This window comes from Eleutherodactylus coqui, chromosome 5 (genome assembly GCF_035609145.1).
Source record: "Eleutherodactylus coqui strain aEleCoq1 chromosome 5, aEleCoq1.hap1, whole genome shotgun sequence".
NCBI classification, from domain to species: domain Eukaryota; kingdom Metazoa; phylum Chordata; class Amphibia; order Anura; family Eleutherodactylidae; genus Eleutherodactylus; species Eleutherodactylus coqui.
In genome coordinates this window covers 254,387,581-254,407,706 of record NC_089841.1, presented here as the reverse complement: position 1 = coordinate 254,407,706, position 20,126 = coordinate 254,387,581, and the positions used below count along the sequence as shown (strand labels likewise).

General features: G+C 47.4%; 1 protein-coding gene across 1 annotated transcript in view; it reads right to left on the bottom strand.

Moving 5' to 3' along the window:
- Positions 1 to 12,042, bottom strand: part of TM6SF2 (transmembrane 6 superfamily member 2) — a 29,839-nt gene extending 17,797 nt beyond the window's left edge. The window contains exons 1-3 of the mRNA XM_066604528.1: positions 11,798 to 12,042; positions 2,390 to 2,493; positions 804 to 901 (exon numbers count right to left, since the gene is read on the bottom strand). Of these exons, the coding sequence (XP_066460625.1) occupies positions 804 to 901; positions 2,390 to 2,493; positions 11,798 to 11,889 (294 nt within the window). The 5' untranslated portion in view covers positions 11,890 to 12,042. The remainder of the gene's footprint in view (positions 1 to 803; positions 902 to 2,389; positions 2,494 to 11,797) is intronic.
- Between the last annotated feature and the right edge of the window lie 8,084 nt (positions 12,043 to 20,126).

The following is a 20,126-nucleotide window of genomic DNA, read 5'->3' as shown; positions in this document are numbered from 1 at the left end:
TGTGCCTTTCGTTCAGACAAAAAAGGTCTCTGACACTACAGGCTAATATATAATCATATCCCTGGATACTGTGGCTGGATACACTATGGGGCAGATTTGCTATTGAACTGGCACAAATAGCACATCTTAAGAAAGGCCACTCTCACACATGCACTTGATCTCAATGGGGCCTCGCAGACACGCGCTCGATCGCGGCGCCGGACGGTGTTTTCCAGTGCCGCAATTTTCTGCTCTACTTTCCCACGTTTAGCGCACCTCCTTACTAGTGATGAGCGAGCATACTCGCTAAGGGCAATTACTCGATCGAGCATTGCCCTTAGTGAGTACCTGCCCGCTGGGAAGAAAAGATTCGGCTGCTCGCTCATCTCTACTCCTCACCCATCACCATGATGGAGTGCGCTAAAACATGCTGTAAAACATGCTGTAATTACATCCTTTTTTCCCCCCTGTTACGAATGGAAGACATTTCTATTCATTAGAGCCAATCTTTTTGGCATCAACAGCAAAAGTGTTTCCTAAGTATTTTTTTAGTGCCCAGAATGTAGATCTCCTAAGTTTTAGTTTACTGATTTTTATGGCAGATTTTAGCTTTTCAGTCTCTGCAATATATTTTTCTTGTTCCCAAAATGAAATGCAAAGCGGGCTGAAATGTCAATATGAATCTCGCCGAAACTGGCAACAACTCAACGCAGGTGGCCATTCCTTTTAAAGAGTTCTCCTAGAAGTTCATTAACTCTACTTGTTGGAACCGCTGGAGAGCGCGGCACATCTGCAGTGACTGCGCACTTGACGATAATGCTCACCTCTTGCATGTAGAACTCCATAAATCCGCTGATGTAGCCGTCTTCTTCCATCCATATGATTAAGTCAATGACACTTGTGAAGGAGAAGATAGCAAAAACTAAACATGTTTGAAAAAAGGAAAGGGAAGAAATAAAAATTCATAAACTGGTAAGTGGCATGCCAATGTTTAATAGACGAGCGAGAGGACGGAGACATTAAACAAATGAAAGATTTCCTTACTCTCAACACCAAATGAAAAATAGAGCATTTTAAGGCACATTAAATCCATCTAAAGAAAAATGAGTTGAAACAAATCTTCCCACTTCATCGCTCGCTGGTAGACAGAAGTGCAGAATACAAGATTCATCCAGATGGACGGCTTTTATAGTTTTCCTGGGGCTACTGGTAAACTGCTAATGCTCTGTCCAAAAAATGCAGCTGTCACAGGGACCACTGAGCACCGGCGAGAACGGCGCCGTCCTGTCAATAATTTGTCTGCGCTCAAAATAATGGCATATATTATCCTGACGGAGGCTAATCTGTAGCCATGGGTTAGTGCGGCCCTGCGTGGAGGGGAAGGAGCACATTACAGAGGTCAGCGACACTTGCACCAGAAGGGGGACCCCTGAAGATACAACTCTCACAGGGAGGAGTGATGGCACACGCTGTCTGACCGGGAATGTTACAGCCAATAAATTTCACCCCCAATTAAGGCCGGATTCACACTGGGGGCGGATTTGTATTGTGAATTCCGCGATCGCCGTTCACGTGGACGATCCACGGGCATTGAAAGGCATGCATTTTTGATTTTTCATTTACACTTGCGAATACTAACTTTTTATTCCGTGAGCAGAAGAAAAATCGCATGTTACGCGCATTCCGAGCAGATGTCCTCCACTGATGTTAACAATTGCCATCCCACCCGCAGCGCATGAGCAATTATCAATGCAATGGTGCAGGAGCGTGTGCGAGCCTTTGTGGTCATCCACAATACAGGTTAGTGGGGTACGCAGGGTCACCGACCGGGCTCACAGCAGGAATCTGCTGCGGGCCTCCTGTGTGGGCCTGGCCTAACATCTGCATTCTGTGCCATAAACAGGCAGTTTTGACACGGTTAGTACACAGCAGTTATCTGGAGTTTAATACTTTTAGAGCTTATTTACGTGAGCGATATTCTCGAGCGATGCGGTACGCAAAAACTCGCCTGAATATGAAATCTATGGTTTTGAATTGATTTAGTCATATGGTGATGCTGCAAGGAAAAAAGCATTTCTGCATGTTCTATCTTTGGCCGTTCCTGCGGAACACCTTACCCAGTGGCCTTAAAAGACACGCCGTGCGATGTGCATGCGAGTGCAATGTGATGTTTCCCATTAAAATCAATGGGAAATACTTGCGTTTTTTTTAACTTGCGTGAAACGCGCGCTTGAGGATCGAAATGTCACAGAAGTGATCCAAGGCTTTGCAATGGTGTGAAATCCGCATGTTGCTAAGAGCAATTTAGGGCCAAGATATCCTGTTTGCCCGTGTGAATATAGCCTTAATCTGTAACACAAGCCTATCCATAGCTGCAGGTATAGGAAAGCACAGTTGGTGGTCCGCTTACCATAAAATAAGGGGTCTTTGGGTGGGTTTCCTTGTGCAAAGAAAAATAAAATGACAAACAAAGACAGCAGCACCAATACCCCGATGCCGGCGACCACAACTGGGCTGAAATGAGAAAAAAAAGGTGTTATTAGACATTGAAAGATTTGTTAAAGTGAATTTCTGTCTTTCAGAGTTTCTATGGAATGGCTGTGAGGGCCGCCTCACACCAGCGTGTTGGGATAGCGTATTCGGTGTTACGCATGGAATACACTGGACCAATCTCCCATTGGCAGCCATGTTGCAGCTCACATGAATTGCATGAAATACGCGCACTAGAAAACTGCACCATGTTCTATGTTGGCACGTATTACGCCAATATAGTGCACAGTGATTACGGCACGCAGCAAGTACGCAGCGTCATTAGGTACTAGCTGTATGCCGCGTGCATCTCTCGCAGGTGACACGTTTGTGTGAGCCCGGCCTAGACTGAACCTGTAATACATGTCAGGGCTTGTCTACACTTCCATCAGCAACCATTTCTGTCTCTCTGTGCAGTCTGAAAAACGGAAATGGAATTAAATGGCAATGAAACAGAGAAATGGAAATGGTTAACCGAGCCTTGGGGTCCTTTAAGACGAGCCGATTATTGTTTGAACGAGCGAATGACATCAGAGCAGCCTGTTTATACAGCAGATACATCGTCAGCTCGTTCCAATGACAATCACTCAGTCTTTGACCTTCGCTGTATTAGTGACTGAGAGGGCTGAGCGAGCGCTGGGTAAACTGAAGAGAAGTGAACGAGCCAACGATGCATTATATGCTACATAAGGCTTCATGCCCACGGCCGTGGCAGACTCCTCCAGCGGAACATCGCCAGCGGAGTCCGGCGCAGTGCCCCACAAAGACACCATACTCACCTCTCCGGATCTGCCGCACGAGTCCCGTTCGTCGGGCCGGCGCACATGCGCAGTGCAATGCATGATGCGCTAGCAGTGGGCGATAACGTGGCCGGCGGAGACGCATAATCTCGCGATACTTTCGCTGTGCTCACATTGTAATCAATGGAAGCCGGCTGCGCGTTTTTCCGCCACAATTAGAACATACCGCGATTTCTTTCACACTGCGGAATGCCGTGAACATTGAAAGACAGAATGCTATTAGGTTCAATAGAAGCTAATAGCTGCAGGAAACGTGGCAGAAATCCGTCCGTGGGCATTAGGCCTTACATGAACAATGAACAGCAAGTGGACTATTACCATTTGTCGTTGGCTCGTCTTCACACTGAACAGTTATTCTCCCCTGTTGTTTATCGTTCCATCCAAACGCACCTTAACAGCGGTGTAAAGAAGCCCCAGTGAAGCCCCAAAAGACATTGTTTTTGCGAATTTTGAGTGATAATCGTTGCGTGTAAATGGGGCTTAACGCGTCCGCGCCGTGGATCCGCAGCCAATACCATCCATAGCACGCTATGGGAAACCCATTGTTCCTGCACACTTGTACAAACTAAATGCAATTTCTGCAAATGGAGGAAAAGACGCAGCATGCTCCATTTTTGCGCGGATTCCACGCGGACGGCTTACATCTTATGACGAAACCAAACAGCGCCCAATGGACCCCCATTGACAAACATGGGATCCATTCAATGTCCAGCCAGCAGTACGGAATTTACAGGACGAAATAGAGCGGCTTGAAGTCAATGGAAGCCGTCCGACATTGCAGAAAGGTCGCGGATTGTGCGTCATCACTCAGCGACGATGTGGGAAAAGCAAGGATTTGAAAAAGAAAAAAAACTATCCTGCGCATGTCCGGCAGCGAGCCGCGCGGTCAATCCGCAGTGCAGTACACAAGGAGAAATGTCAGATACGCGCGGACGCCGGCCGGGCACAGGGTTGGATTCCGCTGCGGCCTATGACCCGGTCGTGTGCGGTCGGCCTATGACCCGGTCGTGTGCGGTCGGCCTAAGTGCGTAGAAATTAATGGGTAATTATATTCAAAAATATAACTTCAATAAAAATGATCTGATTTAGAAAAAAAGACACTAAAATGATTAAAGTGGTGCAGAGCGGCAGCGCCGTATCCATACTAAATGTGCAGAATAACTGCATCCATCTCATACCTGAGAGGCGAAGACCCGTCAGTACGGCTCCATGTGACCGGGTCGATAACAGGGGCCACTTGTTGGCTCGCCTCACTTGGCAGATACGAGATGCCTGCTTTGCAGTGAAAATGTAATTTGCTCTCTTTCTGAAAGGGATATGGATCCCGAACCATAAAGCGACTCCCAGGTAAATTACAATTGGTTAATACTCATTTTTACAAGCTGCTGCATAATATCCATTTTCCAAGAACTGAATTATTTGATGCTTCTGCCTGGAATCAGCAACTTTAACAGGAATGAGAAGAGTATTATAGCCTCATGTTTTATTCATGAAACCGCAAGAAAAGTGTATCTACAGGACAGATTGGGTGAAATAAGGGCCATTTCCGTCTACAATACCAGAAAGTCTGGCGGTCCATTTAGAATATGCCAAATTGGCTTAAAAAAAAAAAAGCAACTTTTCTTGTTATATTTGAAAAGTGGGGCGATCACCAAGGATACGGAGCTTACGTCCAATTTATTGGGTGCAAATCACTACAATTGCTTCCCCCATCCTGACTGACGATACCGCAGGCTGAGCTCACATCGGTGCCATAACTTCTGTTGCTCAGCTCCACCGCATCGTGGCCGATCACTGGGAGAGGTGCCGGACCGAGATCTCACACGGCGCAGCCCCAGTTTATGGGAGAGAGTGGAGCAGATGGAGGCTGGATTCACACCAGCGAATGCATACCTGTGTGAGCCTAAAACCCGCGGATTTGTGGAATAAACGTTACTTTTTGCGTGCATTTTGGCGTATTTTACAGTACTTTTTGCGCCCGTAAGACATGTTCATTTACGCACAGCAAGCAGAGAATCACCGATTTAAGTGGCTAATTAGTGTAAATAAGCTGACTTTTTTTAGCATATTTTTTTTGCTGATAAAGCCCCCCTTGGCTTATACTCGAGTGAGGGGCAAGGTAAAAAAAAAACACAATACTCACCTCCCCGCTTGGCGTCTGTGTCCCCGGCGCGACTGTCTCCCCGGCGGTGTGGCAGGCTACTTGAGACTTCTCCCTGCTGTCATCTCCCTGACTCGGCTTTGAATTCCCCCGCCATCAGCGCTGTGTAAGTAAGTGCCGTGATTGGATCGAGCGCTAGCCAATCACAGCCGGCGCTCAATGAACCAATCACAGTCATTCAGTGATGTCATTCACTGAATGGCTGTGAATGATCTGGCGCTGGCTGTGATTGGCTGGCAATGCGTGAGTGAAAACGCATGATTATGAAACCAATGATTTTCAATGGTTTCATTCTCATTTGCGATGTCTTCACTCAAGTCTTGCAGCACTAAGATAAATCTGCTCTATCGCCCATTGTTTTCAATGGGAACAGCGGCAGCAGCACCAGCCCCATTGAAAACATAGGGAGTACATCGCGCTCCCCTGACACAGCTGTCACAGCTATGGTAGGGGGTTCCTTCATCCCCGCGGGGACCATGGGAAGGAAGGAATCCGATGCCACAGCTATCTCAGCTGTGGTAGAGGTCCGCGATGCTATCCCACTGCTCTCAATGGGGCCGGCGATGCTGCTGCTGAAAACTGTGGGATTAAGGCAACCTCTGCAGCGATGATTTTCAAAGGGTGGTTGGGGGTAAACTTGAAATATAAGCCATACCCTGAAAATAAAAAAAAATAACCTTACCTAGAAGAGCTGTCCGGCTCTTCTCTCTGTCCCCATCAGCTTTCATCGGTCTCCTGGTGGCCGGGGATTGAAAAATCTCTGCCTCCAGAAAGCGCTGCCTTTGATTGGCTGAGCGCTGTGACCAATCAGCGACAGCGCTCAGCCATTTATTGAATTTAATGAATGGCTGAGCAATGCCTCTGATTGGTCACAGCGCTCAGCCAAACAGAGGCAGCGCTTTCTGGAGGTGGGGATTTTTCAATCCCCGGCCACCAGAAGGCAGATAAAGACTGACGGGGACAGAGAAAAGCCGGACAGCTCTTCCAGGTGAGTTCATTTTTTTTTCTTACAGCTAGGGATGATTTTCGGGGTAGGGTGTATTTTTCAATATCCCCACACCCCTCTTCCCGAAAATCATCGCTGCAGGGGTTGCTTTCATCTCATTGCTTTCGTATAAAAGGTCCCTAAAAGTGCTTAACTAAACTACAATTACAAACAATGGTTTCACTGCACGACTACGGCCGGGCTCACATGGGCGGATTCCATTTGCAGAATCCACGATCGGCAGCCACGGTAAAAATGCAAGCATTGCAAACCTGAACTTTCGCTTTCTTGTTCACAAAAAAAAAAGCTGTAACCCTCTTTGGACGGCCTCACACGAACGGACTTGTATTGTGGATTCCACAATAGCCGGCCGCGATACGATCCGTGGTAAAATACGGGCATTGAAAGCCGTGAACTTTCGATTCTTCCTTTAAAGTCATGGATATGAATTGCGTATTCCGCGAGCAGAAAAAAATTGCAGCGTGCTCTATTTCGCCACGGACGTTGCGTATGAGCCGCAGATACCCGGCAACAGTGTGGGAAATACAAATACCCGCAAAAAAAACTGTACTGCGCATGGCTGACGGTGAACCGCCTCGGTCATCCGCATTGCAGAAAATTCAGGTACGCAGCGTCACCGTCCGGGCTCACAGCTGGAATCCGCTGCGGGCCTCCTGCATGCAGAATCCGGTCCGCCCGTATGAGCCTAGGCTCAGTGTGTACGATGGGTAAGAGTGTACGCCGTCGCAGTGCCAGGCAGGGGATCTGTAGCATGCAGCCTGCGACCTCTAGGTAATAGATGTTAGGGTACTTTTACACGCAGCCACTGACGTCACGGTTCGCTCAGACAGTTTTTTATTAGCGGGATTGTTCGGTTCTCTGTATCGGCGAAGGGGCGCGACTGAACGATCCGTGTTTAAAGACAACGATTAGTGAACGAGACAACGGTGGTTTTCATGCTTGCATAAAATGAACGATAAGTGAATTATCGTTCACCCGTTGGCCGTGTTTACACTTAACGATATCATTCAAAGTTGAACAATCCAGCAAGCATCTTAACCCCTTAGTGACGACCAGTAAGCCTTCCTACAGACCTCACTATTAGACTTTAAACCTGCACATACATCTTTTTACGGCGGTGGCTCAGCTGACTACTAACAGCCCGGCTCCTGCTCTAACTGCAGTGGAACGGAGCAACCAAATAGCTGGCAGATTAACCCCTTACAAGCCACAATCCATAGCAACTGCAGCAGGTAAGCAGATGACAGCGAAATGGGGCTCCTTCTGTCACCCGTCGGCACCCCACAGTGCAAGGTACCAAAGATGTCTGCTGCTCACCACTAGAGCCGCAGGCGCTATGCATGACCACTAATGCCTTGCTCTTAGATACTCGCCTCCTATGAGACCTATTTTTGCTACTTTATTCTGAATCTTCCAGCTCCTGTCTAAACTAGATTAATATGCAATTTTGCCATTGTGGCAGTTACTTTTAGCCTCTTTTTGTTGGAATGGGGTATTGACCCCGCAGGCTATTCCTCTATGGGCTATTTATAGCCAGGATCTTTATACTATGAGCCATCTCTCTTGGCATCTTGTGGGTTGCTCAGAAAGCAATTTGCCATTGGGGCAGCCACTACTAGCCCTTTTGATCTAATCGGGGCACTGATCCAGGTATAGCAACTTCCACACTATATGTAGTCCGGATGGCAAGACTATGACACCATCTATCTCTATGACTAAAAATTGGGGCTTGGAGGTTGTCATAAGGAATATGTGCATATTCTAAACTCCATCTAACACTGAAGGTCTAAAATATATGAAGGCTTAAAAAACTGTACCCTTCATTAAAAAACGGCGGTATCTATAAAGAGCCTCAAAAAATAACCCTTTTTTGAGGAGCTCTTCGAGCAGCACAGACTCTGCACCTCCATATATCGATAAGAATTAATCTATTAAAGCAATTCTTACATTTGCTCCTATATCACTGGAACCACCGATAGGGGTCTCTGATCTGTAAACAACTGTAGATATTTTATAGTGGGTCTTCTGTATCAAAAGAGGATATCCCTCAAGGATACATTGAACAGTGACAGGCATACCTAGCCTCACATCATCCGCATATCTTTTTTCACTATTTTTGGGTAATATCTGGACCCTGCTCCTGAGGAACTATCGGCTATTCCAATAGGGAAACGCGTCGAGCACGAAGGATTTGACCAGAATATGAAAGTTCTGACCAAACGTGCAAAAAGCTTTGATCTAATAAAAATGGTCCCAAGGAGGATACATATGCATCAACCCATGTGACAACATCCACTTGTATTGGTACATCTGTTTAAGATACATTAAAGCATTAGGTGTTTGTCACAGGGACTTGATAGCACTTTGAGAAAATATGAAGGATTTATGCAAATGAGGGATATTATCTCTTACATTTTTTGAGATTTTTGTATATATAAGAGACCTATAGGGATCGCTGATACGGTTGGGTGGAATACCATTGACACGCCTTTCCCCCTCCCCCTATCCGAACCCTTTATCCATATTGGTCTCCCCTTTTTTTTGTCCTGTCACTATATGTTATGTGTGATTGTCCTTTTTGTTTGCCCTGAAGTTTTAACCTACTGTATATTCAATAAAGTTATTTTTTTTAATTCTATATCTGTGATGGGCTTCAAGGTACCAATGGGTTCTCATGGCAGCTGGAAGCCTGACGAAGACCCCCATGTCTGCCATGTAAGGGTGGTCTCACATCTGCTTGGAGTTCTGCTGCTGATCTGGCACAAAATAGCAGAAGAAACAGTGCTGCACTGCATGCAGCGTTTCGCCTCCAGTAAAATGGTGGCCAGCTGAGCAGTAAGTGAACGGACACCATTATGGTCAATGAGGTCCGCTCGGCGCTGTTCGGTTCCATCATAAGACGGATCTGTTCGGCCGGGGGATTCCCCTCTCCTGCTCCCCTAATGGAGCAATAAAATGGAACCCCCGACACAGATGTGAAAGCAGCCTAAATCATCCTATTAGGCCCCGCCTCAGGTAGTGCATTATACTAAGCCTATGACAGCAGCCTATTAGGCACTGCCAAAGTAATACAGTGTACCATCCCAGCGATCAAATGATCACATCTTCAAGTCCTCCTCAGGGACTAAAAAAAAATAGCGTTGATAAAAGTTCAATAGAAATTCATTTAAAGAAAAAGAATCCAGTTTAAAAAAAATAAAAAAACATTTTTCTTCACAAAACCCCTTTTTAAATGGGTAAAATACAAACAAAATGTGAAAAACCAACACATAATAAGTATTATCGCATTCGTAATGACCCAGACAATGAAAATAATGTTATTTATCGCGCACGGTGAACGCCATAAAAATAATTTTAAAACAGTGAGGCCAGAATCGCTTTTTTTTTTTTTGTTTGCCTCCCAAAGAACGCAACAGAAAGCAATTCAAAAGTCACGTGTACCTCAGACGGGAACCAATAAAAAGGACAGCTCTTCCCGCAAAATACAAGAGCGCAGAGATCCGTGGTCAGAACAACAGAAGTGTTCGGGGTCTTAGGCTGGGTTCACACTGAGCGTAATTGCCACAGAATTTCTGTCCAGATTTTCTGCGCGGAAATTCCGACCCGCGGCTTCCTATCCCGGGGTAAAGCAGCAAAGTGGACACAAAATGCAAAAATCTCATCCGTTGTGGCCAAGCCGTGCTGCAATTGACATGCCGCGCGGAATTCAAAGACGTGGCATGTCAAATCTTTCCCCGTTTCCGCAGCGGCCACTCTCCTCTCTATAGGGAGAGATGGCCGCAATGGAATGCTGGCGGCGAAACCACTTCAAAATCTGCGATGAAAGGCTGTGGGTTTTGAAGCTGCATTTCTCCTGCGGTATTTCCGTGTGGTCATTCCGGGATTTTGGTCCCGTATGACCACAGCCTTAGAACGCAGCGATGCAAATTCCGGGGTTTTACTTTAAAAACATGTTTTATTGTGCACAAGTAGTAAGAAATAAAACTTTTCTCTAATCCTGGTATCACAGGAATCGTGCCGATCAGATAAGAAAGTTATCAGGTTATTTTTACCAAATGGTGAACACTGCAAAACCCCAAAACACTGTCCGAAATTTCGGGAAGGGTGGGAGGGGGACATCTATCAAAATAAGGCCGTATGCACACAGGTGGATTTTTGCTGCGGAATCAGGAGCGGGCGTTCGCCTCCGGGATCCGCAGCTAAAACCCTCCGTAGCGCGCTATGGGAAAACGGTTCTTCCTGCACATGAGCAGAAAACCAATTGTGGTTTCCGCTCACAGATTAAAAATCGCAGCATGCTCTATATTCCTGCGGTTGCCGCACAGATGGCTTCCATTGATGAAATCGAGGCCATCAGACCTGCGGCCGATCCACAACTGACATTGCGGACGGACCGCGGATTCCGGTGAGAAAAGCAGCAGTGTAAAAAAAAACCTGTATTGTGCATGTCTGACGGCGAGCCGTGCAGACCATCCGCAGTACAAAGAAGCCAGACGTCTGCGCAGAAGACGGCGAAGAAGACAACAGATACGCAGGGTCGCCCGCCGCGGTCAGCGCTGGATTCCGTGCGGGATTCTGCAGGTGGAATCCGGACCTGATGTCTGCATTCAGCCTAAGGCCCAATGTCCACTGCCACGCCCGGATTCCATCTCCTGAGTGCCGCAGCGGTATCCGTGCGTGCCCGCGGACATTTTCTTACCTCTCCGGATCCGGCGCTGGTCTCCTCTGTCACGGACAGATGTTCTTTCTTCAGCACAGCAGATTTGTCCAGGAGAGCCCGCTGACGCGCCCGATGCATGCACACTGTTCTTTTTTTTATCTCCGGCTTTCCCGCGGATCCGCGGCACGTCCACAGTGACAGCCGCGGATCGGACGGCTCCTATTGACTTCAATGGAAGCCGTCCGCACGGGATCCGCAGGAAAATGGAGCATGCTGTCATTTCTAGCCGCGCTTGCGTGGGATCCGCATGCCCGGAAAAAAGAGAATAACATGCTTTTACTATCCTGCGGACGCTAATGGGGCCCTGTGGGCGGCTTGATTTGTGGTTCTCCTGCGCGGGGCCACAAATCAAATCCGCCCGTGGTGAGTGTAATAAAAGTTCTACAACACATTACAATAACCCCAGAGTATATGGGGCCATTAAATAACCCCCCCCCCCCCCCCCCCCCTTCATCCGGCCACGGAGCTGACTGACGGCTCTTTCAATGGGACCGTGAAAGCCCCTTGGTCCGTCAGACAGGAAATGGTTAAGTCCTGCAACCGACCCCTTCAGCCTCTATCTCCCCCGTGAATACATGGCCACCCCGGCCCGCAGTACTCACTCTGACACGGCAGACATGGCGTTCACCATGTAGGAGATGGGGACAGCCGTGAGGGACAGGAAGAAGGGCCCGCTGGGCTCCGGCAGACCCATGGCTTGTGGTCGTGTGCCCGGCCGGTGTGACTGCAGGGCGGCGGGGAGCTCGTCCTCCTCCACAGACAAAGTTCACTGCACAGCTATTGCGACATGAGCGGCTGATAAGAGCGGGAGCGCCATGTCGGCGGCTCCTGAGGTGATCCGTGAGGTAACCTGTCACCTATGGGCTGTGCCCGCCGACGGCGGTGACAGAGGAGTACAAGAGCTTCCTAGGTGTGACAAAGGGGTACAAGAGCCCCCTCAGGTCTGATAATTGGGTACAAGAGCCCCTCAGGTGTGACAAAGGGGTACAAGAGCTTCCCAGGTGTGACAAAGGGGTACAAGAGCCCCTCAGGTGTGACAAAGGGGTACAAGAACCCCTCAGGTGTGAGGATGGGATGGGGTACAAGAGCCCCTCAGGTGTGACAAAGGGGTACAAGAGCCCCTCAGGTGTGACAAAGGGGTACAAGAGCCCACAGGTATGACAATGGCGTACAAGAGCCCCTCAGGTGTGACGATGGGGTACAAGAGCCCCTCAGGTGTGACAAAGGGGTACAAGAGCCCCTCAGGTGTGACAAAGGGGTACAAGAGCCCACAGGTATGACAATGGCGTTCAAGAGCCCCTCAGGTGTGACGATGGGGTACAAGAGCCCCTCAGGTGTGACGATGGGGTACAAGAACCCCTCAGGTGTGACGATGGGGTACAAGAGCTTCTCAGGTGTGACAAAGGGGTACAAGAGCTTCTCAGGTGTGACAAGGGGTACAAGAGCCTCTCAGGTGTGACAAAGGGGTACAAGAACCACTCAGGTGTGAGGATGGGGTTCAAGAGCCCCTCAGGTCTGACAAAGGGGTACAAGAACCCCTCAGGTGTGAGGATGGGATGGGGTACAAGAGCCCCTCAGGTGTGACAATGGGGTACAAGAGCCCCTCAGGTGTGACAAAGGGGTACAAGAGCCCCTCAGGTGTGACAAAGGGGTACAAGAGCCCCTTGTGTGAGGATGGGGTACAAGAGCTTCTCAGGTGTGAGGATGGGGTACAAAAGCCCCTTAGGTGTGAGGATGGGATGGGGTACAAGAGCCCCTCAGGTGTGAGGATGGGGTACAAGAGCCCCTCAGGTCTGACAAAGGGGTACAAGAAACCCTCAGGTGTGAGGATGGGATGGGGTACAAGAGCCCCTCAGGTGTGACAAAGGGGTACAAGAGCCCCTCAGGTGTGACAAAGGGGTACAAGAGCCCCTCAGGTGTGACAAAGGGGTACAAGAGCCCCTCGTGTGAGGATGGGGTAACAAGAGCTTCTCAGGTGTGACAAAGGCGTACAGGAGCCCCTCAGGTCTGACAATGGGGTACAAGAGCCCCTCAGGTGTGACGATGGGGTACAAGAGCCCCTCAGGTCTGATAATGGGCTACAAGAGCCCCTCAGGTGTGACAAAGGTGTACAAGAGCCCCTCAAGTGTGACAAAGGGGTACAAGAGCCCCTCAAGTGTGCAAATACGCAGCGAGTACACAGGTTACTGCGTATTTCCACCGGCCCATTCTTTTCGATGGCGTATTGCTGTGCGTAATACACCCCACAGTAGGGCGCGCCACGTATTTTTCATGCAATTGAACATCAAAGTACGCTTATAATGAACAGACCCACTGAGATAAATGGATTCTGCGCATATAATGCGCTGCAGAAAGACACTTTTTGTAAACAAGCCCTTAGCCTGGGTTCACACAGTGCAATGCAGCACAAATGAGTTTTTGCAAAAAGCTGTTCTCACAGGATGGATTTTTTCCGCACAGCCGCAGTGCAGAAATGCAACTGCGGCGCGGTTTTTAAAAACGCAGCATGTCCATTCTTCTGTCTTTTCCGTGGCGCTTTTTTGTCCATAGACCTCTATGGACGCAGCAAAATCCACACCAAAATACGCTGCAAAAAGTAAAAAAGCGCTGCAGAAAAAAACGCTTGCAGATTTTTCCGCAAGCCAAAATTAACCTTTGAAGCGGTTTTGCCGCAGAAGCAGTTCTTCTGCGGCAAAACCGCAATGGAAAAAACGCAGTAAAACCGCAGCAAATGCGCCCTGTGTGAACCCAGCCTTAGGATGGATTGCGCTCTCGCACACGCAATACGCAGTGAATAGAGTTGACTTCAATGGGTTTGTTCGCATGCGTGTATTTTTCTACACATTTTGGTCACGCAAAAAAAAAAATGCGGCCTCCTCCATATTGTTGCGCACCATAAGTCCTCATAGACATAAAATGGGGATGCGCAAATGTGTTCGCAATACGCTCAGAGATTACTGGGTGATTGTGCAGGAAAATGAACACATCTGGAACTCATAAGTCTAATTATGGCCGGAAGCTTCAATACGTATTTTTTTGTGCACGCGATTGCGCATGACCCGTGCGTGCAGGAAGTACGGTGAAATGATGCCGTTCTGCACGCAAAAAAAATTTTACTATGCAAAAACGCTGCACTTATGTGCGCAAATCACATACGCTTGTGTGAATCTGGCCTAAGGCTAAATACACACAGGCGAGCGCGATATTGAGCTGTGAATCACGGCCCGATATCGCGCTCTTTAACATGCATTTTAATGTCAAAACCACCTGATATGACTTCAGGGAAGTAGGGATCCTCCGCCGCAGCAGACAGCATTGTTTTCAATGGCAGACATTGCATCGCACTGCGTGCTGCCGCCGGCCTCATTGCGAACAATGGGCGCTGCAATGGGAGAGCACGGACAAGATAGGGCATTTGCTGTGTGTGAGGTGTTGGGTCAGTATGCATGTAGTAGAGCTATGTGTGTAATGTCTGGGAATCAAGATGGATGTAGTAGAGCCTTGTGTGTGATGTGTGGGAATCATAATGAATTTTCAATGTAGCAGAGCTGTGTGTGTAATGTGTGGGAATCAAGATGGATGTACTAGAGCTGTGTGTGTAATGTGTAGGGATCATAATGCATGTACCATGTAGTACCGCTGTGAGACACATTATGCCACCAGAAACACTGGTACTATAATTTCCTAATAATTACTACTAAGTGAACAGATTGGTCGGTGTTCATTCATTGGCCGTATTTACACCAAACGATTATCGGTCAGTTTTGCACTGTTCTAACGATTACCTGAATGATAACTGTTCCATGTAAAACATCCCTTAGCACCAACTTATTTTTTCTGGTCAACTGAGCCAAAAATCACAGCCCCAAATTTTTATGGCTACATGCCCCAAATGCACGCAGCCTATAACACTAGAATTACAAGTATGGCAATGTTCATCAGCCCTCCAAAAGTAAGACAGGCTTCCAGAACTCTAAGGCCTCATGTCCACTAGAAAAATACAATCCGCGCAGAATCTGCCGCGGATTTCCCCGGCGGATTCCGCGTGGATTTGCTTTAAATGTTTTTTTTTGCAGCAGATATCCGCACACATTGCTATCAATGCGATAGTAATGTGGCTGATCCGCGCGGAATCCGCGGTAAAATGGAGCATGCTGCGTTTTTTCTCCCGCGCGTGAAAAACGCAATTCTATTAAAATGCCATCCGTGGGTGCAAAAATCCATTTAATGGACTGAGGATGGCCAATGATTCCCTATGGGCAAAATCCGCTGCGGATTCCGAAATTCCATTTTGCTAGTGGACATGAGGCCTAAGGCCTCAAATGCATACGGACCCCAAATCCTATAGTGAATTAGGCTAATTTCACAAGGGCCAGCGCAATATCGGGGCGTGAAACGTGAGGCGATGTCGTGCACAAACACCTCCCCTTACTCCACTACAGGTGAATTATAAAGTTTTTGATGGTGTTTTTTTTTTTTTTTAAATCCGAGACTGTACGTTTATTCGGGGGTGAGAAATGTGTGTAAAAGTCACATCGCTTTAAGTGAAGTCGTAGGAAGACTCAGTCCTAATCTAGTAAGTGATTTACAGTACACCACTGAACACGTAGGTTACGGCTTATCTATAGCTGCCACAAAGGAATAGAGTTGTAGGAAATAACTGTTGTTCTCGTGCCCAAACACTGTATTTAGAAACCTTGGAGGAAAATAGAAGGAAAGGTCGTTGAGCCGCGCTCACCGTCGTGTGCCCTTTTCAGACTTCTAGTTCTTTTCCATAACTAGTTTTACGTTCCTGCTGTTTGGGCAGTGTGTGTGGGTGGGGGGACAGGTCTGAGAGAGGCGGAAATCTCTGCTTGGCTCTTGCTCCTCACCGGATACTACTGAGATAATGGCGTTTAGGGCCCTTTTACGCAGAACGGTTATTGTTCAAAAAGTCGTTGGATTGGGCAAATTTGAATGCTAATTGCTCATTGTAAGCACGGCCAGCGAATGAACGACGGACAAGAATTTGTTCACTTCTCATTCGTTTTATAGACTGCAAGGGCGAGCTCCTTTCATAGTTTGCCCGTGTGATTGATTTATCACTCCGTGTAAAAGGTGCCTAAGGCCAGGCTCATACAAACGCGTGTACTGGCGTGCCACCCGCAAGCATGCACGTAAAGACATGCGTACTTCCTGCGTGCCGCCAATCCCCGTACACTGACTTGGCATGTACACATGCCAGCATAGTACATGTCGCAATATTTTTTGCGCAAGTAATACACCCGCAAAAAAAATTGCAGGTGTGAGTTCCCCGATACAAATCAGTGGGCTATTGGTGTCACGTGGGAAAACGCACGCGCCTGTGCGAGACCGGCCTAATAAGCCAGAACATGCAGTAGGGTTCATTATCAGCTCTTGTAACCAGTGAGGATGTCGTCACCACTTTGCCTTGATAAGAATGGTAATTACGGCGACCACATCACATTCCCTGTAGAAAACTCCCTTGTTTAGGACTTTAGTCCAGGACTACTGATGACTACAAGGTCATACTACTGAGGAAATCCAAAGCATGTTTGATGAGTTGTGGCTGGACTCTGCTCCCTTTCTTATCTCCAAACCTGCAGACACACAGGACTCTTGACCCAAGCTCTGTGAGAAAGTTTCATTTTTGTGGAAAAGTAGAAGCTGAATTAGGGCGTATTCACACGGGCGAGTGCGACTCAGACCGATATCACACTTGTAAAGCTGCGATTTTTGCCTTTAACCCTTTCCAATCTAATTGGTATCCTGGTTTTCCTAGGGGGCTTAATCTTTTTCTGAAGTTATACAACGGCGCTATCTGCTGGCTAAAGCCAGTACTGCATGAGGTGACACGATTGATAGGCTCCGACAGCAGAGAGGCTGGCAATATACAGTAAGAGAACCCCCAACGGAAATCTAGTAACATCGGAGCTGCACAGCCTTAAATCATAATGTCTTCAGGTCAGCAGTGGATTGGAAAGGGTTAAAAGCGACACATTTTGCGAGGGAAAAAACCCTCATCACTGCGCTTGCAATTTTCACATTCTTTTTTGCAGACTTCTGTACAAAATAATGGGGGCCTCATGTCCACGGGCAAAATTGTATTGTGGAATCCACACGGACGATCCACAGTTCAATATGCCTATAGACGTAGTAATTAAATACTTGTGGATGCCATTTTAAACCCGGTGTGCGGATCGCACGCGCAGGATAAAAATCGCAGCATGTTCCATTTTCTGCAGTTTTCCCCATACGGAGGGCTTCCACAAAAGTCAATGGAAGCCATTCGTGCCACGGATTTGCGGGAAAGCAGGGCATTTTTTAAAAAAAGAAAGCACGGCGCCGGCCACGATGGAGGAGACCCACGCCGCATCCGGACAAGTGAGTAAATGTATTTTTTGGACTCATGTCTGCGGGCCGGATGGAATCTGCTTTCCAGCCGAAGTGAAGAATAATTCTTTATATATTTCTCTAGTTATCGCACTACGAGACAGAATAGGATCAAAGAACAGCAGGGTGTTAAATAATTGTTTCCGGACTACACAAATGGGCAGGAAATGTAATAAAATAAAGAGACAGGGCTTATTATTCTAAATAAGCAGTCCAGCACCGCTCCCATCCCAGCACAGGAGCCGTGGTCCTCGCAGCAGTGCTCACATGCCCTTCCTTTTGCACTTGATTGCTCAGCCGATTACAGACCTCAGAGTCGATGCGGCTATGAAATGCACATGACTGCTGAAGCCTGTGATTGGTTAAGTGTAAGCAGTCACATGCACTATGAAGGACATGTGACCTCTGCAGCCGCTTGTAGGATCAGAGCCGTGAGGACCAGGGGGTCCTGTGCTGGACCGGGTCCAGAGGGCCACATAATGATGCAATTATGGCTTATTTTTCAATTCTTTTAAAATTCCCTGATATATATTTCAGCCAGGAGAACCCCTTCAATGCAGGAAGAACTTTATATTCCATTTCCTGTTTATTTTCTACATATAGGCTCTTCTGAATAGCACATCTAAAATACTGCAGTGAGATGCGCTCAGTTAGCTTCTGTTGGGAAATCTAGGGTCTTGCAGAAGAACTGCCCAATGGTGGTGACCTCGTTCAGCAGGATAATGGGCCCCGAGACTACAGACGTAGTTTGAGGAACATGACCAAGAGTTCAAGGTGTCATGTGGTACCCAGAAACATGCATGTGCTACTCCAAAGTTGTGTTCACATGATTATAGGTGGAAAATTTTGATAGAAAATGTGTAATGCATGACTTATTTTTATCTTTTTGAGTATTATACCACTGGATGTTGTGTTATAATATGCTATAGCAGCTAGAGGGTTAACAGTTTGCGGACACTCGTGCCTCCATGGATTGTGTGTTTATAGATGTTGTAACCACCAAGCTTTAAAACAAGTAAACTGTGAATTAAACCCGCTTCTCACGGTTCTTGGACATTATTTGGGGTCTGTACTGAGAAACATTACAGCATCACCCCTATATAGTTTCATTGTAACAGCTACAAATAAGGGATATGGAACAATACCTCTGCAGCGCCACCTAATGGATGGCAGCATTCCTTCAAATCAATGCAGAACTCTTTAAACAAGTCTTTAAAACAATGATAGGGAATAGGAAACCAAGCCAGAATAACCATAGACAGACAGCTGTTTCTGGGTGTTTGCCCCTCATCAGTGTACAGTAGGTTTCTTGCTTGGCTGTGGCGTGGGTCGGAAGGAGTATCATGTCTCCTTAAGGAGAGCTCCCAGAAGTTGTGTGGAGACACCTAGTAGGCGAGTGCGTCTTTGGCGGGGAAAAGATACAGTCTCTCCCCAAGGAGAGCACCCAAAAGGGGTGTGGAGACACCTAGGAGGTGAGTGAGGATACTTACAAGGCCATGTATGCTCCTCTGGGTCATCACACTGATGAGGGGCAAACACCCAGAAACAGCTGTCTGTCTATGGTTATTCTGGCTTGGTTTCCTATTCCTTATCATTGTTTTAAAGACTTGTTTAAAGAGTTGTACATTGATTTGAAGGAATGCTGCCATCTAATAGGCGGCGCTGCAGAGGTATTGCTCCATCTTCCGTATTTGCATATATTACCCAGAGGAGGTGAACAAGATTCTTCGGAATTGAAACATGAGCACTTTCTTCAAATAAAGCAGGGAATATTTTCACATAATTCTGTGTTCCCAAGTCTTCATATATTTATTACCCAGAAAAGCATGGATGGCCTTATAAGCTTCTGCACGCACCTCTTAGGTGTGAGAGATGATTGCCCCCCCGACCCACTCACCTACTAGGTGTCTCCACACACCTTCTGGGTGCTCTCCTTTTGGAGACACATCGCCACTTCTGACCCATTGTAACAGCTGGTTTGGGGAGTGTAATTTAACATTGGCCACTGTGGAGAGGAAGCAGCCTGCACCCATGACATTACCAGCAACAGCCTCTCACCATCACCCCATTCCCTGTCATCACAGCTCACCCCCAAGTTTACTAAATCTTAATCTGATTGAGGATCTATGGGATGTGCTGGAAATACAAGTCCCGTCCATGGAGGCCCTAACTCACATCTTAGTTAATTTATTGGTGCCAAATACAACAGAGGCCTTTTTTGATGTCCTGTGGATTCTATGACCTTTGGTGGCAGGAGGAGGTATATGATATTAGACAAGTTGTGCATTTTACAGCAGAGGCATTGTGGAGGAGATTTCCAGAATCTAATCCATATTGTCAGTTTATGATGTGGAATTTCACCTCTTCAAATTTGGGGGTGAAATCCACTGATCTGCACCGCAATCTGCAGCGTGTGAACATACCCTTACAGTTATCGCTGATTGGTGTACGCCCTGCAGGGACAGCAGATTCAGGCGACTGACATACATCCAAGTCAGAGGGCTTTCCTCTATAGATAGCGCTATATCACTTCATTGC